General features: G+C 47.2%; 1 protein-coding gene across 1 annotated transcript; it reads left to right on the top strand.

Moving 5' to 3' along the window:
• Window positions 1-3,688: 3,688 nt before the first annotated feature.
• FMOD (fibromodulin) lies at window positions 3,689-13,948 on the top strand. The gene is made up of 3 exons (XM_027564173.1): window positions 3,689-3,995; window positions 6,695-7,682; window positions 12,329-13,948. Exons 2-3 carry the CDS (start codon window positions 6,704-6,706, stop codon window positions 12,478-12,480), a joined length of 1,131 nt encoding a protein of 376 aa, XP_027419974.1. The 5' UTR covers window positions 3,689-3,995; window positions 6,695-6,703; the 3' UTR covers window positions 12,481-13,948.
• The last annotated feature ends 6,285 nt before the right edge of the window (window positions 13,949-20,233 follow it).

The following is a 20,233-nucleotide window of genomic DNA, read 5'->3' as shown; positions in this document are numbered from 1 at the left end:
GATACTGTGTTTTTTGGTAGATCTTAGTTGGAAAAAATCCCAATCAATGTTTGGCCCCTAGACTCTACTGACTTCCATTGTCAAGTATTATTAAGTGTGGGAATATAAAAGTTGTTGCTTTCTCAAGGCCCTGTTTTCCGGAGACTGTCCTGTCTCACCCTTTCATTACGTACTCTTTCTCATGCTCTTAAGACAGATACTGTGGCTGACGCGTCAGTCTCAGCAGATGTTGCTCTGCATGCAGAACAAACTTCCTTATCTTCAAAGCCTTGCTATTGCTTTGCTGAGCTCTGTTACTAAATTCCAGATAAGTTCTCATTGAATATGCACTCAGTGTTTTCTCGGGGAGTTGCTCTTTCGAGAGCTCTCCCTGCGCTGTCTCTCATAATCCTGTGTGGTTGTGAGAATTCAGTGCAATACCACCACATTTAAGTATGCTAGAATTTGAAAAAGTTAACATCTGTACCTAATGGGTAGATTTGTCCAGGCTATCTAGATCTAGCTACCAAGTGTCTCTTATGTCCAGTTGCTAAAACTAGTGTTTTCCATTGTAAAGTGATTGCTTTCTGGATTCAAAAATGATGAGAAAGTTATCTGTGCATTATTTATAACCACCTTAACATTAAGGCCACTCTGCTTCACTCATGAAACCAGATTTTGCTCCTTATGTGTGCTCAGTTGCTCAGTTGTGTCCAACTCTTTGCCACCGCACAGACCATCCATGGGATTTTCCCAGCAAGAATACTGGAGTAGGTTGCCATTTCCTTCTCCACGGTATCTTCCCAACCCAGGGATCAAACTCAAGTCTTTTGCAGCTTCTGCACTGGCAGGCAGATTCTTTACCACTGAGCTACCTGGGAATCCCTTGCTGCTTACACACCTGCTTTATTTTGAGCAGGCAGTCTATCAAAACTTCTTTGTGTTTCCAGCTCTTAAAAGCATGCCAGGCATAGAGTAGATGCTTACATGTATTAAACTGAAATGAAATATGTCTGGAGTCAGGAAACGAAACCCGGTATCCCAGACCCCTCTCATCCTTACAATCCCCTGCCACAGATTCAAGCAGATTGGGCCACTGCAATTAGTTGGACTCCATATTAATTGAGTTTAACCCTGGCAATAAGGAGGTCACCACCCCCTCCACTGGTCCTCCGGCCTTGTGTTGTAAGAAAGCGTTCGGTCTTTGGCGTCATGTAGGTCAAGGTTCAAATCCTTGTTTTACAATCTAATCACTGTATACCTGCGATCCTCTATTTTCAACACAAAGTATCTACTGTGATTACTAATGAGATAATATCCGTAAACCCTCTAGTTTATAGTAGGTAGTAAGCAAAGGCCCATTCATTATATTTAATCTTTTAAAAAACTTTGAAATTTCTGAGGAGATTGGGTCCCTAACAAGGAGTTTTCATATTATGTCAACAGTTCAAAACCTATTGGAGCAACTGAAAGTTCCATTGTTTAAAATTCAAATTCTAAATTCTTCAAATCTGAAGCTTTCTCAATTAGTATTTTTTAAAAAAACAGGAGTGAGTGTTTCAAATTCAAACCCTTGTTTATTGTTGATGGAAATGTAAAATGGTATGACTACACTTTAGAAAACAATATGGAAGTTCCTTAAAAAAGATACAAACAGATTACCATACCATCCAACAACTCCATTTCTGGACATACAAGAAAAAAGTAATTAGAAGTAGGATCTCGAAGAGATATTTGTACACCAATGTTCATAACAGCATTATTTGCCATAGCTAAGTGTAAGCAACTCAAATGTACATTGAAAGATAAATGGATAAGCAAAATATAGTATATACATATGATAGAGTATTATTCAATCTTTAAAAGGAAGGAAATTCTGACACCCGCTGCAACATGGATGAACTTTGAAGGCATTATGCTAAGTGAAATAAGCCAGTCTCAGAAAGATAAATATTGTATGATTCCATTTGTATGAGTCATGTAGAGTAGTCAAATTTATAGGGAGAGAAAGTAATTCTTTCTACTCTGGTGGTTGCCAGGGGCTGGGGGAGGGTGAAATAGGGCATTTTTGTTTAGTGAATATAAAGTTAAGTTTTGAAAGATGAAAAAGTTCTGGAGACTGGTTGTATAGCGATACTTAAAACTTCTGAACTGTGAAAATTGTTAAGATAGTAAATTTTATGTTATGTGTAATTTACCACAGTTAAAACAAAAAAATTTTAAGGGGTGTTCCTTGGATGTTAGCAGGAAGCAATTAGTTGAAGAATGAACATTTCAGATGCATGGGTTCATCTAAGCTACTGAGATTCTAGGAAATCCAGATTCTTCCAGTACCTGACCTTCCAATTTATCCTGGTATATCTAACTGCCTGCATGCATCTGCACTGGAATGCCGAACAGGCATCTCTAACTTAGGCTCTGTCCCTCCCCATCTTTCTAATGTCAGGAAATGGTGCTACCACCCACCCAGTTGCTCAAACTCAAAATCAAGGACTCATCCGTCACTTTCCCTAACTCCTTCTCTGGTCCATCTTCAAGACTTTTCAACTTGTCTAAACATACATAGTTCCCTCTTTCACGGCACTGGCCCAATCTGCTGTTATCTCTCAACAGAGGAGAGCTAGAGCTCCTGCTTCCACACTTTCCTCCTTTTCACCGCACAGCAGTCTCTCCCATGGACTTTTTAAAATGTAGGTCAGATCTTTTCACTTTCTCTCCCTAAAACAAGTTTTTAAAATACATTCAGAATAAAAGTTAAATCCATTCCATGGCCTAAAAGTCCTTTCATGGTCTAGTTCCTGCCTGCTTCTATGACCTCATCCTCCCCTTGCTCAGAGTCTCGACATCTGTAAAATGGGTAATAACAGCAATTATCTCTACCACAGACTGCGTGAGCATCGGCTGTGTCCTGGGCCAGGGACCTCACACAAACTACCTCATAGAGACCTTACTACAACTCACAAGGTAGTGTTAACCTGAGGGTCATCATGAGATTAGGTGGGTGTGCATGATGCTAGTGCGTAGTAAAGTGAAAGTGAAAGTCACTCAGTCGTGTCTGACTCTTTGCGACCCCGTGGTCTATACAGTCCATGGAGTTCTCCAGGCCAGAATACTGGAGTGGGTAGCCTTTCCTTTCTCCAGGGGATCTTCCCGACACAAGGATCGAACCCAGGTCTCCCCCATTGCAGGTGGATTCTTTACCAGCTGAGCCACAAGGGAAGCCCAAGAATAATGGAGTGGGTAGCCTATCCCTTTTCCAGGGGATCTCCCCAACCCAGGAATCAAACTGAGGTCTCCTGCATTGCAGGCAGATTCTTTACCAACTGAGATATGAAGGAAGCCCTAGTGCACAGTAAATGACTAACAAATATGAGAGTCCCTTTCTACCCTTTTATCCCAGTGGGGAGAGAGAAATCCTATAGCCCAGACATGTCTACACTGGTCAGGGATGGAATTGGAGCCAACGCCAGCTACCCTGTATCCTCTCCATTGTCCATCAGCCTAACCACTTGCCCACAGAGGGTGCTGGAGCCCAGAAAGGTGAGCACTCGCTCTCCAGTGGGACCCTGGGTTGTTGAAAGAGTTAAGATGCCTCTTGGCAAATCCTGGCCCTCCCTATCCCTGCATCTGCCCTATGGGTTTAACGAGAAATCCAGGTCTTTGTAAGAGACTGTACAAATAACCTCCAGAGCGCCACTAACTCATTCAGCAGAAAGAGACCCCAAGCTGCCAATGCTTCAGGGAAGATAAGTGAGTGGAAAGAAGGTGGTTTTTATAGCAATTTTGAGCGGTTGAGTGTGAGCTCCGCCTCTGCAGCAGCGCTGAGAAAGCCAGGATCTGGGCTCCTCAACCTCTCTCTTCACGACGTCTGATTAGGAATTTGGGGGCGGGCCCTGGCCTGGCACAGGCGCGCACACTCTCAGTAGACACAGTCACTCCTCTCCTGCTCACACGCTCTCCAACCAAGGAGGCCAGACAGAGGGACGTGGTCACTCTCTGAAAGATTCAACTTCAAGGTAAGTCTGTCATTTTCCTTCAGATTTTGTCCCTGGTAGTTCCATTAAAGGAGCAAAGGAAAGAGGCTGGGGAGAGGGGACAGGGCCCAGGGCAGAAGGAACAATTCTTTCTTCCCCATCTGGACCATGTCCCAGGATGCTAAAGCAGGGAAAGGGAGCTGGAGGAGGGAGTTCCCACATGCCACCTTTGTCCGACAGTTCCTTTCTGACTGCTGGGGAACCTTCAGCTTTCAGGTGTGAAAAAGTGAAGTGCCAGGTATCTGGGGAAGCCAGCTCTGCCCCACTACTACTCAGAAAGTCCACCATCCTAGATTTGTGCCCTGCAGTCTCTTCAGAGGGTCTGAGGCACCTCAACACTCTTATATGAGGGGAGAGGGAATTTTGTGTAGTGTGTGTGTATGTGTGTGTGTGTGTGTGTATGTGTGTGCTTGTATGTTGTTGGGGTGAAAGGGAAAAAACACACAGAAGTGTTGAGAGTTGACCAGATCCAAGGAACTGTGAAATGGGGACCTAATTCAGGTTACAAAGCAGCTTTTGGTTTGACACCCTGGACTCTGATAGGAAGGAGACATGCTTCTCTAGAATGGAAAATGAAAGAACAGCAGTAACTCCTGAGTAAGCTCCCCCCAACTCAGAAAGTACCAGTCCTAGAAGCTTTCCACCTCACAAAACTTGGAGCACAGGAATGTCTCTAGCATTGGGGGTGAGGTGGAGAGGATTTAAGAATATAAAGCCTGGAGCAACATTGCTAAGAGATAGGGAAGGGGTAAAGAGAGGCACAAGGTCCCCAACAACCCCTTTCAGCAGTCATGACACCGAAAGAGAGTCGAGTGCGCAGGATGCACAGCCCTGGAAGGCTTGAAGAGGAGGGCTGCTCTTGCCTGCCAAGGTGCCTAGTTTGGAAGGAGAAATGGACACAGAGGCTCACTGTGCCAACCTCCAGACAGCCACCCTGGGCCTGCAGCAGCCCAGAGCTGAGCATGGAAAAATGTGCTGCTGGCAGTGGGCCACTCTATCCGTTTTCTCCTGGGCAGTGCCAGGGCCCAGCCAGCGTGCCCAGGCAGTGGGCGGCTGGGGAGGCTCCCCAGGAACACTGTGGGCTCTTTGTCTGAGGCTGCTGAAGATGAGTGAGGCACCTCATTCCTGGAGCCCGTGGGCTACTGGGATGAAGCAGGCCCGAGGGACTTGCTCGCAGCGGACAGATAGGTCTGAGGGAGACGGTGGCCAGAAAGGGATCAGACTGACTGTTACCCCCAGGGGCCTTCTCATCAGCTCATGGGCTTCGACGTTGGCTTTTAGAGTCCTTTCTTTCTCTTGTCCCCAGCAAGGGCCAACAGCACCGTGAACAGCATATGTGACTATGCCCAGACCAAGAAAGGTTCTAAAGTTTCTCTACCCAGGGGTGACACTCAGCCCTCTGGAAGGTGCTCATTGCTCGTAAGGGCTGTGCGGTGCTCTGGCTGTCGGTATCCAGAGTAAGACATCCAGCCGGACAGGCCACCCTCCTCTTCCACGCCTTCAGCTTCCCCCTCAGGGGACATCAGACTCACACTTCTCTCCAAGCCTCACCTGCTTTGGTCTCACTAGCACACAAGCTCAAAAGCAGTGAGCTGCCAGGCAATGTGGGGCCTGGCTACAGAGACTGGTAACCCAGAGGTCATCACCAAGGGCTTCGGATGGGAGAGCAGGACGCCAGAATCCCATTCTAAAGTCACGTTCCCCTGGGAACACTCAAGAGTCTTCAATTCCTGTTCCATTGTTTGATGTTCCTTGTTATCTCTCTTGGCCTCAGCTGGCTCTGGCATAATGTCCATGGCGGAGCGTGAGAAGTACTAACACTTTACTAGATGCCATGGAAGACAGCCCAGGGCACTAAGACTTCACGCTCTCAATACCCCTTCTAGAACACAAGGGCCACACTGGGGGCCACAGCCCCTCTGAAGAGAATCTGTAACTGCTGTATGATGGCCCTTGCCAGCCAAGTTGCAAGTATAGCCACAAACTGCCAACCAGAGAGTTTCCCCACCAGTAGACTGTTACAGGTTCTGGCACTGTTACACATGCTGGTACCACAAGCCCAAGCCTTGTGATGGCTGCAGGGGACCACACCCTTCCCCAAAGACTCAAAACCAGAACTTCCCAAGTAGTTCAGATCTTCCCCTTTGAGACCTCAAGCCACTCCTGGGCGTTTCCCAGAGATATGGAAAGAGCCAGAGGGTTTTTTCCTTGGACTCTTGGCAAACATTATTCCCTGGGGAGTTCAAACTGGATGTAAATTCAGGCCCAAATAGAACCCACCACCACCCCCACTCCCATGGAAGTTGCTGTGGGCTTTCTCGCTTCCCTAACAGTACCTTCAGGTTGCTAGAGGCGCCTATGGGCCTGCTCTCTGAAGAAAAAAAGAAAAGCAATACCTCCATTCAAGCTCCTTCTGATCTCAAAGGCTCTGTTTCTGTGACTCTTCGAGCAGAGGGAAGTGCACCTAGCTCCCCCAGGGAGCCAAGGCTCATCCGGACCAGCACGTAGAGGCAGTGCTGGGACAGGCCCAGAGGAGGCGGAGCAAGGACTCTGCTCGGAGCTGCTTTCTGCTGAAGGTCAGGTCTGCAGAGCTCAAAGCCCAAGGCTCACCTCTTCTGCCTCTCTGACTCCCTGGAGTCTCCTTCACACCTGATTCCTCTATTTTCTCTCCCTTCTTGCAGAAACACAAAATGCAGTGGGCGTCCATCCTGCTGCTGGCAGGGCTCTGCTCCCTCTCCTGGGCCCAATATGAGGAAGACTCTCACTGGTGGTTTCAATTCCTCCGCAACCAACAGTCCACCTACGACGATCCCTATGACCCTTACCCCTATGAGCCTTATGAGCCTTACCCCTACGGGGGAGAAGAAGGTCCAGCTTATGCTTATGGCTCTCCACCCCAACCAGAGCCCCGAGACTGCCCCCAGGAGTGCGACTGTCCCCCCAACTTCCCCACAGCCATGTACTGCGACAATCGCAATCTCAAGTACCTGCCCTTCGTCCCCTCCCGCATGAAATACGTCTACTTCCAGAACAACCAGATCTCTTCCATCCAGGAGGGTGTCTTCGACAATGCCACTGGGCTGCTCTGGATTGCTCTCCATGGCAACCAGATCACCAGTGATAAGGTGGGCAAGAAGGTTTTCTCCAAGCTGAGGCACCTGGAGAGGCTGTATCTGGACCACAACAATCTGACCCGGATACCCAGCCCACTGCCTCGGTCCCTGAGAGAGCTCCATCTTGACCACAACCAGATCTCAAGGGTCCCCAACAATGCGCTGGAGGGGCTGGAGAACCTCACAGCCTTGTACCTTCATCACAACGAGATCCAGGAAGTGGGCAGTTCTATGAAAGGCCTCCGATCATTGATCTTGCTGGACCTGAGCTACAACCACCTTAGGAAGGTACCTGATGGACTGCCCTCAGCCCTTGAGCAGCTGTACCTGGAGCACAACAACGTCTTCTCAGTCCCCGACAGCTACTTCCGGGGGTCACCCAAGCTGCTGTATGTGCGGCTATCCCACAACAGCCTCACCAACAATGGCCTGGCCTCAAATACCTTCAATTCCAGCAGCCTCCTTGAGCTCGACCTCTCCTACAACCAGCTGCAGAAGATCCCCCCAGTCAGCACCAACCTGGAGAACCTCTACCTCCAAGGCAATAGGATCAATGGTGAGACGCTGGCAAAGGGGAGTGGGGAGTGCTGTCTGTTGCATTGGAAAGATCTGATCCTGAGTGCTGGGGGCAACACAGAAGAATTAGAAGTAGGAGAACCAAAGAATATTGATGAAGCAAGTTGAGAACCCTGCCACATCCCCGTACAAAGTGGTACATTGTGGCATACTCTTAGACTGCATGGCAGTGCTAGGAAAAGTCACTGGGGAGTGGGTTGGTATGGAAGAAGAATTCTCAGAAGAGGCAAGTCTAAATTTAGGTCCTGAGAGATAAATGGGTATGGGCTGGAGGAACATAGGACCGAGCCATCCTTAGAGGCGCCATCGCCACAAAGGGACCGGTCATTTACCAAGTCACTTTGAGGGGACGGCTAGGAGATTCCCGTGTCTCACAGGAAGGGGTCATGTGCCAAGCTGTGAGAAATGAGTTTGGAGAGGTTTGGGAGGGGGTGATTCATAGACAGGGGCATTTAAGTTGAGGAGGAAAGTGGGCTGCTAAGAAACCATGGTATCTGTACTTTCTCATTGAGTCCAGAGAGGACGAGCTCTCTGTTTCCCCCCAATCAGCCCAGTCTTATGCTTGGGTGCTTGTGTTTTAAACGTGCAACCAGTGGATGGGAATTTGCAGCCTCTCAGAGCTGCGTGCGGCACTTGCTCTGGCTGGCTCTCCGGGAGCATGAGGAGCCCCTGGTGGCAGGGCAGAGGGCTCCCTGGGTGACACGAGCTTGACCCCTGCCAAACCCTGCAGTGGCGAGCAAGCACAAGGCCTCCCCAACACTCCCCACAAGGCCCACGGATGGCCTGTCTGTCCGCGAGAACCAAAGTCTCCATTTCCGACTGGACTGTCCAGGTGCCTTTCGGTCCCTCTCTGGGTCTTGTGTTCAGAATGTGCTTACACTGCACCAGAGCCTCTGACGTCTCAGCCCAGCTGGAAAGTGCTGAGCCAGCATTTACTTCTCCTCCTCTGCAGCAAAGTACCTCTCTCCCTGAGGGAGGAAGGACTCATTAATGGCCATTGGCAGAGGGCTTTGAAGTAAAGCCTGCTGAGAGCAAACAGCACCGTCGCAGCATCAAAGCACAGATAGGACTGAGGCCACAACCTCTCCATGGATCCTTCTCTCTCCCTGTGCTCACAGAACAGATCACTCACTTGGCAAGACGTTAACAAGCCAGACAGCCCCCTGAGTGAGAGAGGCACCGGTCCCAGAGGTGGACCATGGGTGGGCAAGCTGAAAAGGTGTCTGGTTCTCTACTTTGAAGTGCAAGACACCATCATGTACACCGAAAACTGTTCTGTATTTAAAGTCTCTCTTTCTTTGGGGAAGGTCTTCCTATTCCCAAGGCAGCGTTCTCTAATCTCTCATATGTTTCGTGATGTAGAAGCTTTGACATTTACTTGTAGCTGTCTATCAACCCACCCAGAAGTCACCACTACTTACCTGCTACCCACTCTGAATCCAGGTGGAGTGTCATAACAGAAATGTCATATAGTATGCTGTGCTTTACCAGAGTTTGACCTTGAAAATGTGACAGAAGAGCAGCTGTCAATGGAGAGAAGCCAATAGTTACTGCCGAACTGTATAACCAGTGAATCTTGGGGTGGAAAAGACTCCATCACAGCATCTTGTCACTCTGCCTTCTTGCAGAACCACATATGTCCTTTAAATATAAGGTGGTTCACTTCTTCCAAAAGCTCTGCCAAAGATAAAATCGCATTAGTTAAGCATCCTAAGGTCTTGCAAGAAAGTTTTTCCTTAGTCAAACCTAAAAATGTTCAGTGTCTACCCCAAATCCCTTCTTGTGCAGTTTAAGCCAAAGCTCCTGTATCTGGTTGTCTCCCTCTTAGTCATTTTTTGGGGGGTAAATAACACCAACACCTTATTTTTCTTAATTAGTGGATTAGTACATTGAAGGCTTTGATTTGGGACCTGGCACATAACTGAAAAAGCACTTGCTTTTCAACACACAGTAACTATATTTATAAACTTTTCCCCTCATTGCCACTTTGACGTTGCCAGATAAAGTTTTATTTTATCTTTTGCATTGCAAAGATGGGGAAACTGAGACACAGAGAAGGAAAAGCAATCTCTTCAGGTCACCCAGATCATGTAATATAGCCTCTGCCTTTAACATCAGAGGACTGAGAGCCGGGCTTCTCTGTCTGAGAAAGGAAGGAGTACATCTCTGATTCAGACCACCAGCAGGAAAGTGAGTTCCCCAAGCTCAGCCACTCATCTGGGCAAATGTGAAGGAGGTCTCCCTGCAGGGGACCCAGAGCGGGGGTGGGTAATGAAGGTAGGATTGAAGCAACCCTTTGAGAAGAGAGCTAAAAAGACAGGAGCTGAATGCAGGGGAATTAAGCCTGGCTCTCTCCCTCCCTGTTTCTTTCTTCCACTAGTGCCTCCCTCAGTTTTTCCAGCCTGGCAACAGCAAGAAACACAGCTCAGAATGTTATTCAGTAGCTCTGGGATCCAGTGGAACAGGGCCAGTACACCAGGAGGAATTTGGAAAAACTTATGTCAAAATTTAATCTGGGATGGAAAGTGTCCTCCAGCATCTCCAAGCAGAAGCCCCTGTCCTATTTACGAACTTAGAGAGGACTAACACGGGGGCTCACAGTGCTCAACGTGTGGATAGAATCTATATATGCTGAGTGTTGAGCAACTCCTAAATATGCCCCATATTTATACTTGCACAGTTGGGAGCCAGGACTTCAGCAGACAGTCTGAAGGCCCCAGGCTGGTGTAGAGAATCCATTGTGGAACCTCTAAGTGCAGTCGCCCAACATAGCTGGAAGTGATATTCAAGCCAGGCCACTTCGTTTTTCTCTCCAGCCCAACCCACTCTGCCCGTTTCATGCAGACACCATAGACCCAGACTTGACTCAGCCTCGACTCTGCCGCAACCTGTCCCCTCAGACGTCACTTGATCTGTTGCCTGGGACCAGAAAGGGAACATCCAAAAGCATTCCGTTTCTCCACCCAACCCTCCCTGAGTGTTCTCTAAAGAAGGATATTTCCCATTATTTTCATTATTCTTTGGTTTTTCTCTCTTACATTTGTAGCACATGTTAATTGGCTGCAGACTTACCCCATCTCCTCTTGGTCAGTTCTTAACAGAGACTGAGAACAGTCGCTAGTGCTAATTTCAAAAACAATTGCTTCATCTATCTAAGCTCTCCATAGAGAACTTACTTTCCATACCCGTAACCACAATGCCTTTGACAGTCACCCCAGGAAGAGAATCAGGAAAGCCTTCCTCCCACTCCTCCTGCCCAGCTCCAGGCTGACACACAGCTCCTGACCACTGTGGCAAGCAGAGGAATGCCTCTGGTGGAAGCAAAAGCAAGCCAAGCTCTGAGTCTGCCTAAGTGTTACAGCCCTCCAGATGCAGCCTACCAAGTCCTGACAAATAACCTCACCGAAAGTCCCTTTGGACCCGAGCCATCTTTCTGATGCTCTCACATACCACATTGAAGGCAGCTTCTAGGGTGCCAGCAGCTTTTCGGTGGTAACTTTTGCTGTCCCTGCTGGAGTTCTGGGGCTTCCCTGGTGGTGCTAGTGGTAAAGAATCTGCCTGCTAATACTGGAGACATAAGAGATGTGGGTTCAATCCCTGGGGTGGGAAGATCCCCTGGAGGAGGGTATGGCAACCCACTCCAACATTCTTGCCTGGAGAATCCCACAGACAGGGGAGCCTGGTGGGACCATGGAGTTGCAGAGTCAGACATGACTGAAGCAACTTAGTACGCACGCAAGCTGGAGTTCTAGCTGAGCTCTTGTTTTAATCCTCCAAGTTCCTGACCCAGTAGGATAGAGACAAAGGTAGTTGATTTGTCCAAGAGAACAAGCAGAGGGAGAACCAGGTGAGTGGTAGCTGAAGGACTTGTGTTTAAACCAAACAGAACGATTGTATCTATTAGGATTACAGGACTTGGAGGGTTGGGGGAGAATCTTCAAACTTCTTTTGAGATTACAAAAATGGAGAGTAAACTAATCATATTAAATGCAAGAGGCAAGGAAATTATTTGACTTTTGAGCTCCGTGGCAGCTCTGTTCATCTATCTCCTTAAACCTCAGGGCGGAGATCACTCCTTTGTACTCAGAATGTACATGGGACAACCCCCTCAAAGCTCTGCACTCAGAGGCACTTGTTTCTCAGTCCAAGTTTTCTCTCTTTAATTTCTTTCCACTTTCTCTATCTGCAAACTGTTAGGGAATATTCAAGATTTAAGTCCTTCCACCTACCCAGTCTTCCTTCTCAAAGCAATTGGGAAACGCCCTTCTCTTCAAACACAATCAAGGGAGAACTTCAAAGCTGCTAGGGTTCCTCTTTGACTGCCTTCTGCTGCCACCTGCTGCCTGCAGAGGGGAAAAGACCAAGGCCTGCCAGGAGGGACCTTCCAGGGTTTTGGGGCATGGGGGGCGTGGGTAAGGAGGTTGAGCTATGCAGGCGGGGACCTCACTCTATCCCTGGCTCTGCTCCCCAACGGGTGCAAGTTTGACTCCGATCCTGGGAAGCTCCTGCCCCACCCAGCCAAGCTCTCCCTTCCTCTTAGAAGCTTCACAGACACCGTGGGGCTTTCCTGCGGTCCCAGGACCCTGATCTGGGCTCTCCCCATCCCCGCCCCTCTTGTCCCCACAGAGTTCTCCATCAGCAGCTTCTGCACCGTGGTGGATGTCATGAACTTCTCCAAGCTGCAGGTGCTGCGCCTGGACGGCAACGAGATCAAGCGCAGCGCCATGCCCGCTGACGCGCCCCTCTGCCTGCGCCTGGCTAGCCTCATCGAGATCTGAGCGCCACTGGGCGCAGGGCCATGCCCCCACGCCTCTTTGCATTTGGCTTGATGGTTTGGTTTGGCTTTTGATGGAAGGTCTGGGACAGACCGTGTGACAGAGGTCCATGGGCTCTCTCTCTAGTCTTCTTCCCTGTAGGCAGTTTTAGGTGGAGTCAGGGGACAGGCAGCTTTCTGCTGAGGGACATGACACGTCCGTTTCCAAGACAGAAGTGGTTGGCAGAAGGTGTAAACCCTGAAGTCCCAGTCCCCGAAATCTCATTACCCTAAAGGTCTTCACAGTGATCCAGTGTCCTGAACCATTGCCTGAGCAATAGAATAACTGTGCTTTTGAAGTAATGTCTGACTCTGAAGGCAGCACCTGACTGCTCCCCCGCATGCTGGGCTGGTCGTGCCGATACTCTGGGCTCCCAGTTGCTGCTTCTCAGATATACCTCTTGCCCGACTGCCGCCTCCTCAGTCCACCTCATCCACTCAACCATGCCCCACAGACATCTTAGGTAGAGGCAGGAGAAGCCAAGGCGTATGCACAGCTGCCCAGTGACTGCGCAGAGAACTCACACTGGTGGCTGAGGCTGGAAGGACACCAAGAGTCACCTTTTCACCACAGGTCACCAGTGTGATGACAATATTCCAGGCTTGACGTGGGAGGAGACAGCCAACCTCAGACTTAGCTAAATGCGTGGGGCTGTATTTTAACAACTGGGCAGTTCTCTGAAGGTGGGTCAGACTTCAGAAAAGGAAAGCGACCTGATGTTGCATATTACCAGCATCCATAGTGGAGGCAAATACACCTTGAATTGGCTGAACTGAGGAGGCAGCCCAGGAGTGTCATTCTTGCCCAGCACTCTCTGCATTCCCAGCAGCTCCCTACTTGAGTTTTTATCTTCAAAGGCAGAGGCCATGTGGCTCTCAAAGTATGAGAGAGGTAATTTGTCCTCTTATGCAAGCAGGAAGGTCAATAACCTGATTGGAGAGACAGACTCCAACCAGCCCTGGACTTGCCACCCTCGTTACTGAAGCTGGCTGTTGCTTTATAGCTTGGCTGGAGAGCAATTAATCTTTCCCGTTTCTGAAAGTAGTGCTGCCTGGGGACCTAACCCCTGCTTTGTGGGGTACCACTGGGATGGGGCCATCTGGGCAGCCATGGGCAGAGACTGCTTGAGGAGAGCTCCCTGCACAGATGCCGTTGCTTCCCTGATACCGTGTATGCTTTGAAGCAGTTCCCTGAAGAAAGAAGAGGGGATCCTTGAACTATGTTCTTGGCTCCAGAACCTCAAATCCACAAAAGCCAAACCAGCTCATTTCAACAAAGAAGCTCTGATGTGAGGGGCAAGGCTGCCCCTTGCCCCAGGGCTCTTCAGAAAGCATCTGCATGTGGACACCATCATGCCTCTATAAAGGATCCTTATTACAGGAAAAGCATGAGTGGTGGCTAACCCAACCAATAAAGTTATTTTACAATTGCACGTGCAAGAATGGAGTCATTTAAGGCAAACACAGAGAAAGATTACTTTAAGGGGACCTACTGCCATCACATAGGCCTCAGACTGGAGGAGCTCACATTCTCATCTATTCTGCTTGGGCAGATATAGCTAAGGGTTTTTTGTTTTTGTAAGTCACCTGTATCTCTACAGAAAACTTTGTGCTCTGGAAGTTCTTCTTTAAATCTAACTTCAATTTCACTAGCTTCGCATTTCCTTCCGTTTGGTCCCCAAGAGATAAAGAAAAAAACTCTTTTGCTTTCCAGTCCCCCCGCCCCCTCATCGCCCCCCCACCCCCCAGCCCCATCGCACCCCCCCAACCCCACCAAGTCATTCTAACATTTTTCTCCTTCAACCATTCTCCCTTGTCTACCCAGTAATTCTGGCACTGGTGGGTCTAGGGTATTGTCTTAAGTGCCCCTGCCCTCTAGTGGCAACCATGCAGAACTGAGGGCAGTCAAGTACTGCAAAGCGCCTTAAAGAGGAAACTAAGCAGTCAGTATCGTGGTTCCATTCCTGAATCAGGAAGATCATGGCAACCCCCTCCAGTATGCATACCTGGAGAATCCCATGGACAGAGGAGCTTGGCGGGCTACAGTCCAAAGGGTCACAAAGAATCGGACAGGATTCACAAAGAACTTGGCACAGCATAGCACAACCCATCTGCTCTTTCGTTCAACCTCTCAATGCACATTACTTGAAAGCCTTTAAGAACATGATGCTTAGCAACTGTTATGTAAGCCCTGTGCTTTTAGGACAAATCATCATTTTCTAATAGAGAAATAACCACAACTGATATTAATTGAGCTGAATATATTATTTCATATAATAATATGTATATTATTACATATAATAATAATATGTAATAATTATTACACATAATAATGAATTCTGTGAAATTCTGTGCCAAGCCTGTTACAAACGATACAACTTCATCTGAAGCCAGAGTGAGCTAATTTGATTATAATCCTCGGGAGCAAGAGTTAAGCAGGGATTTGAGAATGCAAAAAGATCAGTCACAACTTTAGCCATCCACCTCTCTTCAAGCACAGCAAGGTCAGTGCATCTGCCTTGGTGCACCAGTTCGGGGAGATGTCACATGAAGGAGGTGGAGACATGGTCACACAGAAAGGGGTCCCGCCACGCTGCAAGGAGGCATCCCTTGGCTCTCAGTTTTGCTTTTTAGCAGCTCTCATGAATATCCCAACCAAGACTGCAGGGCAAGAATCCAGAGCCAGGCTCAGCCGTGATGCAAGGCTTCCCTGATTTCTAAATCCAGGGCTTCTCAAGTTGGCAGCAGGACTGGGTTATCCATCAGGCTCAGTCAGCTCTCTTCCTTTAAGCTGCCACTTATTATGGGTTAGGTGTTTTACTTAGGTTGCCTCGTTAGCGTTCCTAAACATTCTATGCCAGAGGAGCTATTACTTTCAATATTTTATAGGTGGAAAGACAGGCACATAGAGGCTGAAGTCACCCAGGAAGGAAGCATCAAGGCCAGGATCTGTGCCCAGGCCATCCCCAGCCTGCCAGTCTTGCTATCCTGTCTCTACCGTGCTAGCCTGAAGACCTCACAGTTACTGGTATATGCAGAACTACTGGAGTATGGAGGAGACTTGGTGGTAGATGGGGTGTCACAAGTTGGCAGAGGCCATCTGACTTTATTTTTTGTGGACCTAAATTCATTCTGCTAGTATTCACAATACTTTAATAAATTTTCCAATTAAAATTCACTCTTCATCAATAAATACTTACAATGAGCCCTTGGTCAGGCAATGGAGATACTGTAGACAACAAAAGCAAGCCTTCCCTGCCATTGGGGATTTATAATCCAGTGCGGTGACAAGCCCTGAACTAAAGAATCACCTGAAGACCACATAGTTACAAACGAGAAAGGGCTGTAAAGGAGATGAAGACAGGTTTACATGAGGAGTATCTAGAGGCCTGGCTAGACTGGAGGACCGGAGCAGTTAGTTACTCAGATATGAAGGGAGATGAAGAGATGAGCGGAGAGTCCAGCACAGCTAACAGAATACATAGACTTCCTAATGTAGGGAGGCCCCTAGACACCGAAAGACAACAGACATGGCTGGGGGCACAGTGACAAGGAACAACGAGACTAGAGTTGTAGGCAGGGCTAAAACCATCTACTGCCTTTATTCTCTTTCAGACACAAGTACCAAGAAGCTTTACTAACATTCCAAAGCCCCAGCTCAATCTCACATTTCTGTCTTCCAGCAACTAGTGGGCAGCATCTCATTTCACACCACCAGACCCTTTCCTGAAATCTTTAAAGGCAGCAGTCTATTCCCACTTTCTCCTATCTGGCTCAGATCAGTACATTGGACACATAACAAATAATCAAAACATCAGAAGGTATGGTGTAACCAGGGAGTCCTGACCTTTGTGGCAGTCTGCCAAAGCCTATGGACCTTTTCTCAAAATGTTTTTAAAGGTATAAAATAAAATGCATTGGATTCCAAAGAAAACCAATTACATTGAAATACAGTTATCAAAATTGCATATTCACGTAATAAATGACGAGATCCAGCAACAAATCTAACCACAGTCATTTCAAAGTGCGGATGAGCACGTGGCATTTCTAAGTATCTTCAGTGACTGTGACGTGATATGAAAATAGACCCAAGTTCAGTGGGTTACAAAGCTTCAGGTTGCTAATATTGATATCACTTGGTACCTTCATAACTGGAATGCTAAATTTCAGTTAGCTGCATGAAAAATGAAGATTCAGTGTTTTATCATCCAAGTTCCAGGACCCTCTCCAAATTGAGCCATGGAAAGACACGCAGAAAGGCAGATCATAGAGGGAAGGCAAGAAAAGAAGGCAGATCATTGTCTTATCTTTCTATGAGCACAGCTCAAACATTCAACAAATTTTTTCTTTATGCAAAATCCTAAGACAGATAATATTAATTGCTGGTGCATTTAGTATGCACCTTTACATTCATGAAAGAATGAATGTAAAGGTCTCCAGGTTCTTGCTGTGGAATTTGGTGGAGACAACAATAACTAACCTGTAGTACACCCACAGGCGAAGTAGAGAATTGTCTGTCTTTAAACTTCACACGGTAACACTTTCTTATTACTCTGCTTCTTTCAGTGAACATTGTGTTCACGATTGACCCATACTGATTCTTATAAATTCCAGTTCATTCATTCCAACCATGTTGTGGAAATACTTTATTTCTCTATTCTCCTTTTGAGGGACATTTAGATTATATTCAATACTGTAATGTTAGATACAAATAATGCAGTAAACCTACTTTTACCTGTCTCTTTGACACTGCATTTGAGAGTCTCTCTAGAGTTTACATCAGGATTCCTTAACAGTACACTACTGGCATTTGAGTCTGAATACTTTTTCGTTGAGAAGGGGTGGGAAGACAGGGTGGACTGCCTGTAGAATGTTTAGTAGCATCCCTGGCCACTATCCACTAGATCCCAGTAGCATCTGTCTCCTCCCCAGTCCAAATCAAAAATATTTTCAGAGCTGCCAAATGTTCCTGGAGGTGGGGGGCGGTGGGAGGAGTACTACCTGTTAACAACCACAGGCATATATATATGCCCAGGGGGGAACTGCTAAGTTGCGAAGTACGAACAAATTTTCCTGTACTTGATGCTGTCAAACCACTCTCCAAAGTGTTAGTTGCTCAGTCTTGTCCTATTCTTTACAACCCTAAGGACTGTAGCCCGTCAGGCTCCGCCATCCATGGAATTCTTCAGGCAGGAATACTGGACTGGTTAGCCAGTCCCTGCTCCAAGGAATCTTCCTGACAGACCTAGAGATCGAGCCTGGGTCTCCTGTATTATGGGCAGATTTTTACCATCTGAGCCACCATGTGTACTCATACCAGTTGTATCTGAGTCCCCATTTTTCCACATCCCCATGATGCCAGTAGCTTCAGACTTGAGTAATTTGGACAGTCTGATGGATGAGACTTGGTGCTGATATTTATTTTAATTTGCATGCTCATCTTTTATTGTCAAAGATGATCTATTCCTTACACTGATCTAGTCCTTCTTAGAGGCTATGCTGAGGCTTTGTTGACAGTCCCCAAAAAGAAAAGGTGCTAACCCTGCTGGTCCTGCACTGAGAATCTGGAGCTGGAGTCTGCCTGCTGAGCATGCAGCAACAGAACTGGTCCTCCACGCAATCGAAGATTAGGTCCCTCCACCAAGAAGGCTGAGGGAGTCCACAAAGAGGATTCTGTGCTGTGGGGAAAGGTAAGCAACTTGCATCTTTTCTAGTCTAGCTGGCCTGGGGAGCAAATAGAGATTAGAAGTATACTAGCACCATTCTTTTTGCAAAAAGGGAAAGGAAATGGCCTCTTTTGCTGGGCACAGAGGAAGAACACCCCCAGTGCCCCACCCAAAGCCCACTCCAGAGCAGCTGTGGTAGCTACAATGACAGTGATGGCACTTCACATCAGTTTTGTAAACAGTGTAAGCAGTGTCAGTGGGCAGGTACAGGTGGGAAAGTATCAGGAACACGAAGTATAAGTGAAGGGCAGCATCAAACGTGAGCAGGAGAGGAGGCCCCTGTGAATGCACTGGCATCTCCCCATACTCAGGTCACAAAGCATCAGGCCATGGCTGGTGAGCACTGGTGAAGGCAGCAGAGAGGCTGGTTTGTAAGACCCCATACTCCACCAAGGATGGAAAGGGAGAGGCAAGAGGCCAGCAGATGTGCTAGTTGGAGCAAGGCACATCCACGTATCGGCTCCATTGTCACACCACCAGATCATCCCTTATTGTAAGATAGAAGAGGTGGGGATCCCACAGTCAGTACCCACATCATTTCATGTGTTAGTTGAGCAACCTGGTTAGATTGTAAATTCTTTAAAGGTAGAGATTGTGTCATATAGCCCATAACAGTTAGCACAAAGCTGGGTTCATAAGGCTTAATAACAACTGTAAGAACACATTTTGGGGGGCCAAATGGAAATAGCGGCATAAAATAGATTTAATGGCCTGTTACACACACACACACACACACACACACACACACATTTTTTCCCCCAGAATATAAAGTACCTTCAACAGTATATTCTATTTTCCCAAAATACCTATAAAGTAAGGAGACAGGTCTGATTCACCCATTTTACAGATAGGGTAGTTGAGACCAAACACTTTATTCACTTGCCCCTAATGGCACAGACTCAACACCGAAATCCAGGTCTACTGGCTTCCCACTGAATTACACCCCAATGCTTTGTGTTGCATCCTTGTGTACCTTGCCTCCTCCCTGTCACCAGCACTTGGGATTACTGAGATGTCCCAGACATGATTGCTTTTGTTCTTAACAACACAACACATCAACAAAGGTCACTTCTGACATCAACAGGGCACGGCAGGTGATGGAACATGGCAGAATGACCACCAGGGGTCCGTGAGCACTGAATTGCCAGCCTTTGTGTTCACTGAAGAAAATCTATGGACCAGTGTGTAGCATTTGGAGGAGAAGCAAAGACTGCAGAAGAGGTGAGTTTCTGAGAAGACAAGAAAGGACTTCAGTAGAAGAGATTTAGGAAAAAGAATCAAATCTTGGTGTTAATGTAAGTATATGGAGAGATCAGGTAAGGGCACTTCAGAAGTCCATGAAAGAAGGAGAATGTTAAATCCTATAAAATGGTATTATTGTAAATCTTCAGATGCTGCTGTTCTAAAATTTTTGAAAGGGACGAATTTGAATAAAGTTCTTGAGGAAAAAAATAATCCTATCTTGCCAATAGGTCTCTCCCTTTATAAAATTCATGAGCTAAAAGCAGGTCCATGTGAATGCTGGGGGCTATGAGAATGTGCTAAGTGTTAACTTGGATCTTAAATTGCTTTAATGATAGAAATTTTACATGTTCCTAGAATCTAGGTGTTACCTCTAGCACCTAAACCAAGAATGGAGGACTGACAGTAAACGTGGGAAAGGAACACTCCTTCTTTCGTTATTAATACCTAAAATAATATAATTTATTAGGCATTATGTCAGACGTTTGTCATAATAATGCTAGGAAGTAGGTGCTACCACCACTAGCATTTTCCATTGGTAGAAACTGAGGTTCAGAGAGGTTAAGAATCTGCTCAAGGTCACACAGCCAGTAAAAGGCAGATCTGGAATCGTACGCTGTCGCCGTCTCTAGAGTCTTAATCTTGTTGCTACTGTACTAAATTCTTTGAATCTGTACGTGTGTGTATGTTTGTGTGCATCGAGGTGGGGAACAAGGTTATTCGAAACGCTTTATCTTACCGAGTTCACAA

Source organism: Bos indicus x Bos taurus, chromosome 16 (assembly GCF_003369695.1).
Source record: "Bos indicus x Bos taurus breed Angus x Brahman F1 hybrid chromosome 16, Bos_hybrid_MaternalHap_v2.0, whole genome shotgun sequence".
In the NCBI taxonomy this organism is placed as follows: Eukaryota; Metazoa; Chordata; class Mammalia; order Artiodactyla; family Bovidae; genus Bos; species Bos indicus x Bos taurus.
Note: the sequence above shows the minus strand (reverse complement) of the source record. Positions and strands in the feature narration are given on the sequence as shown.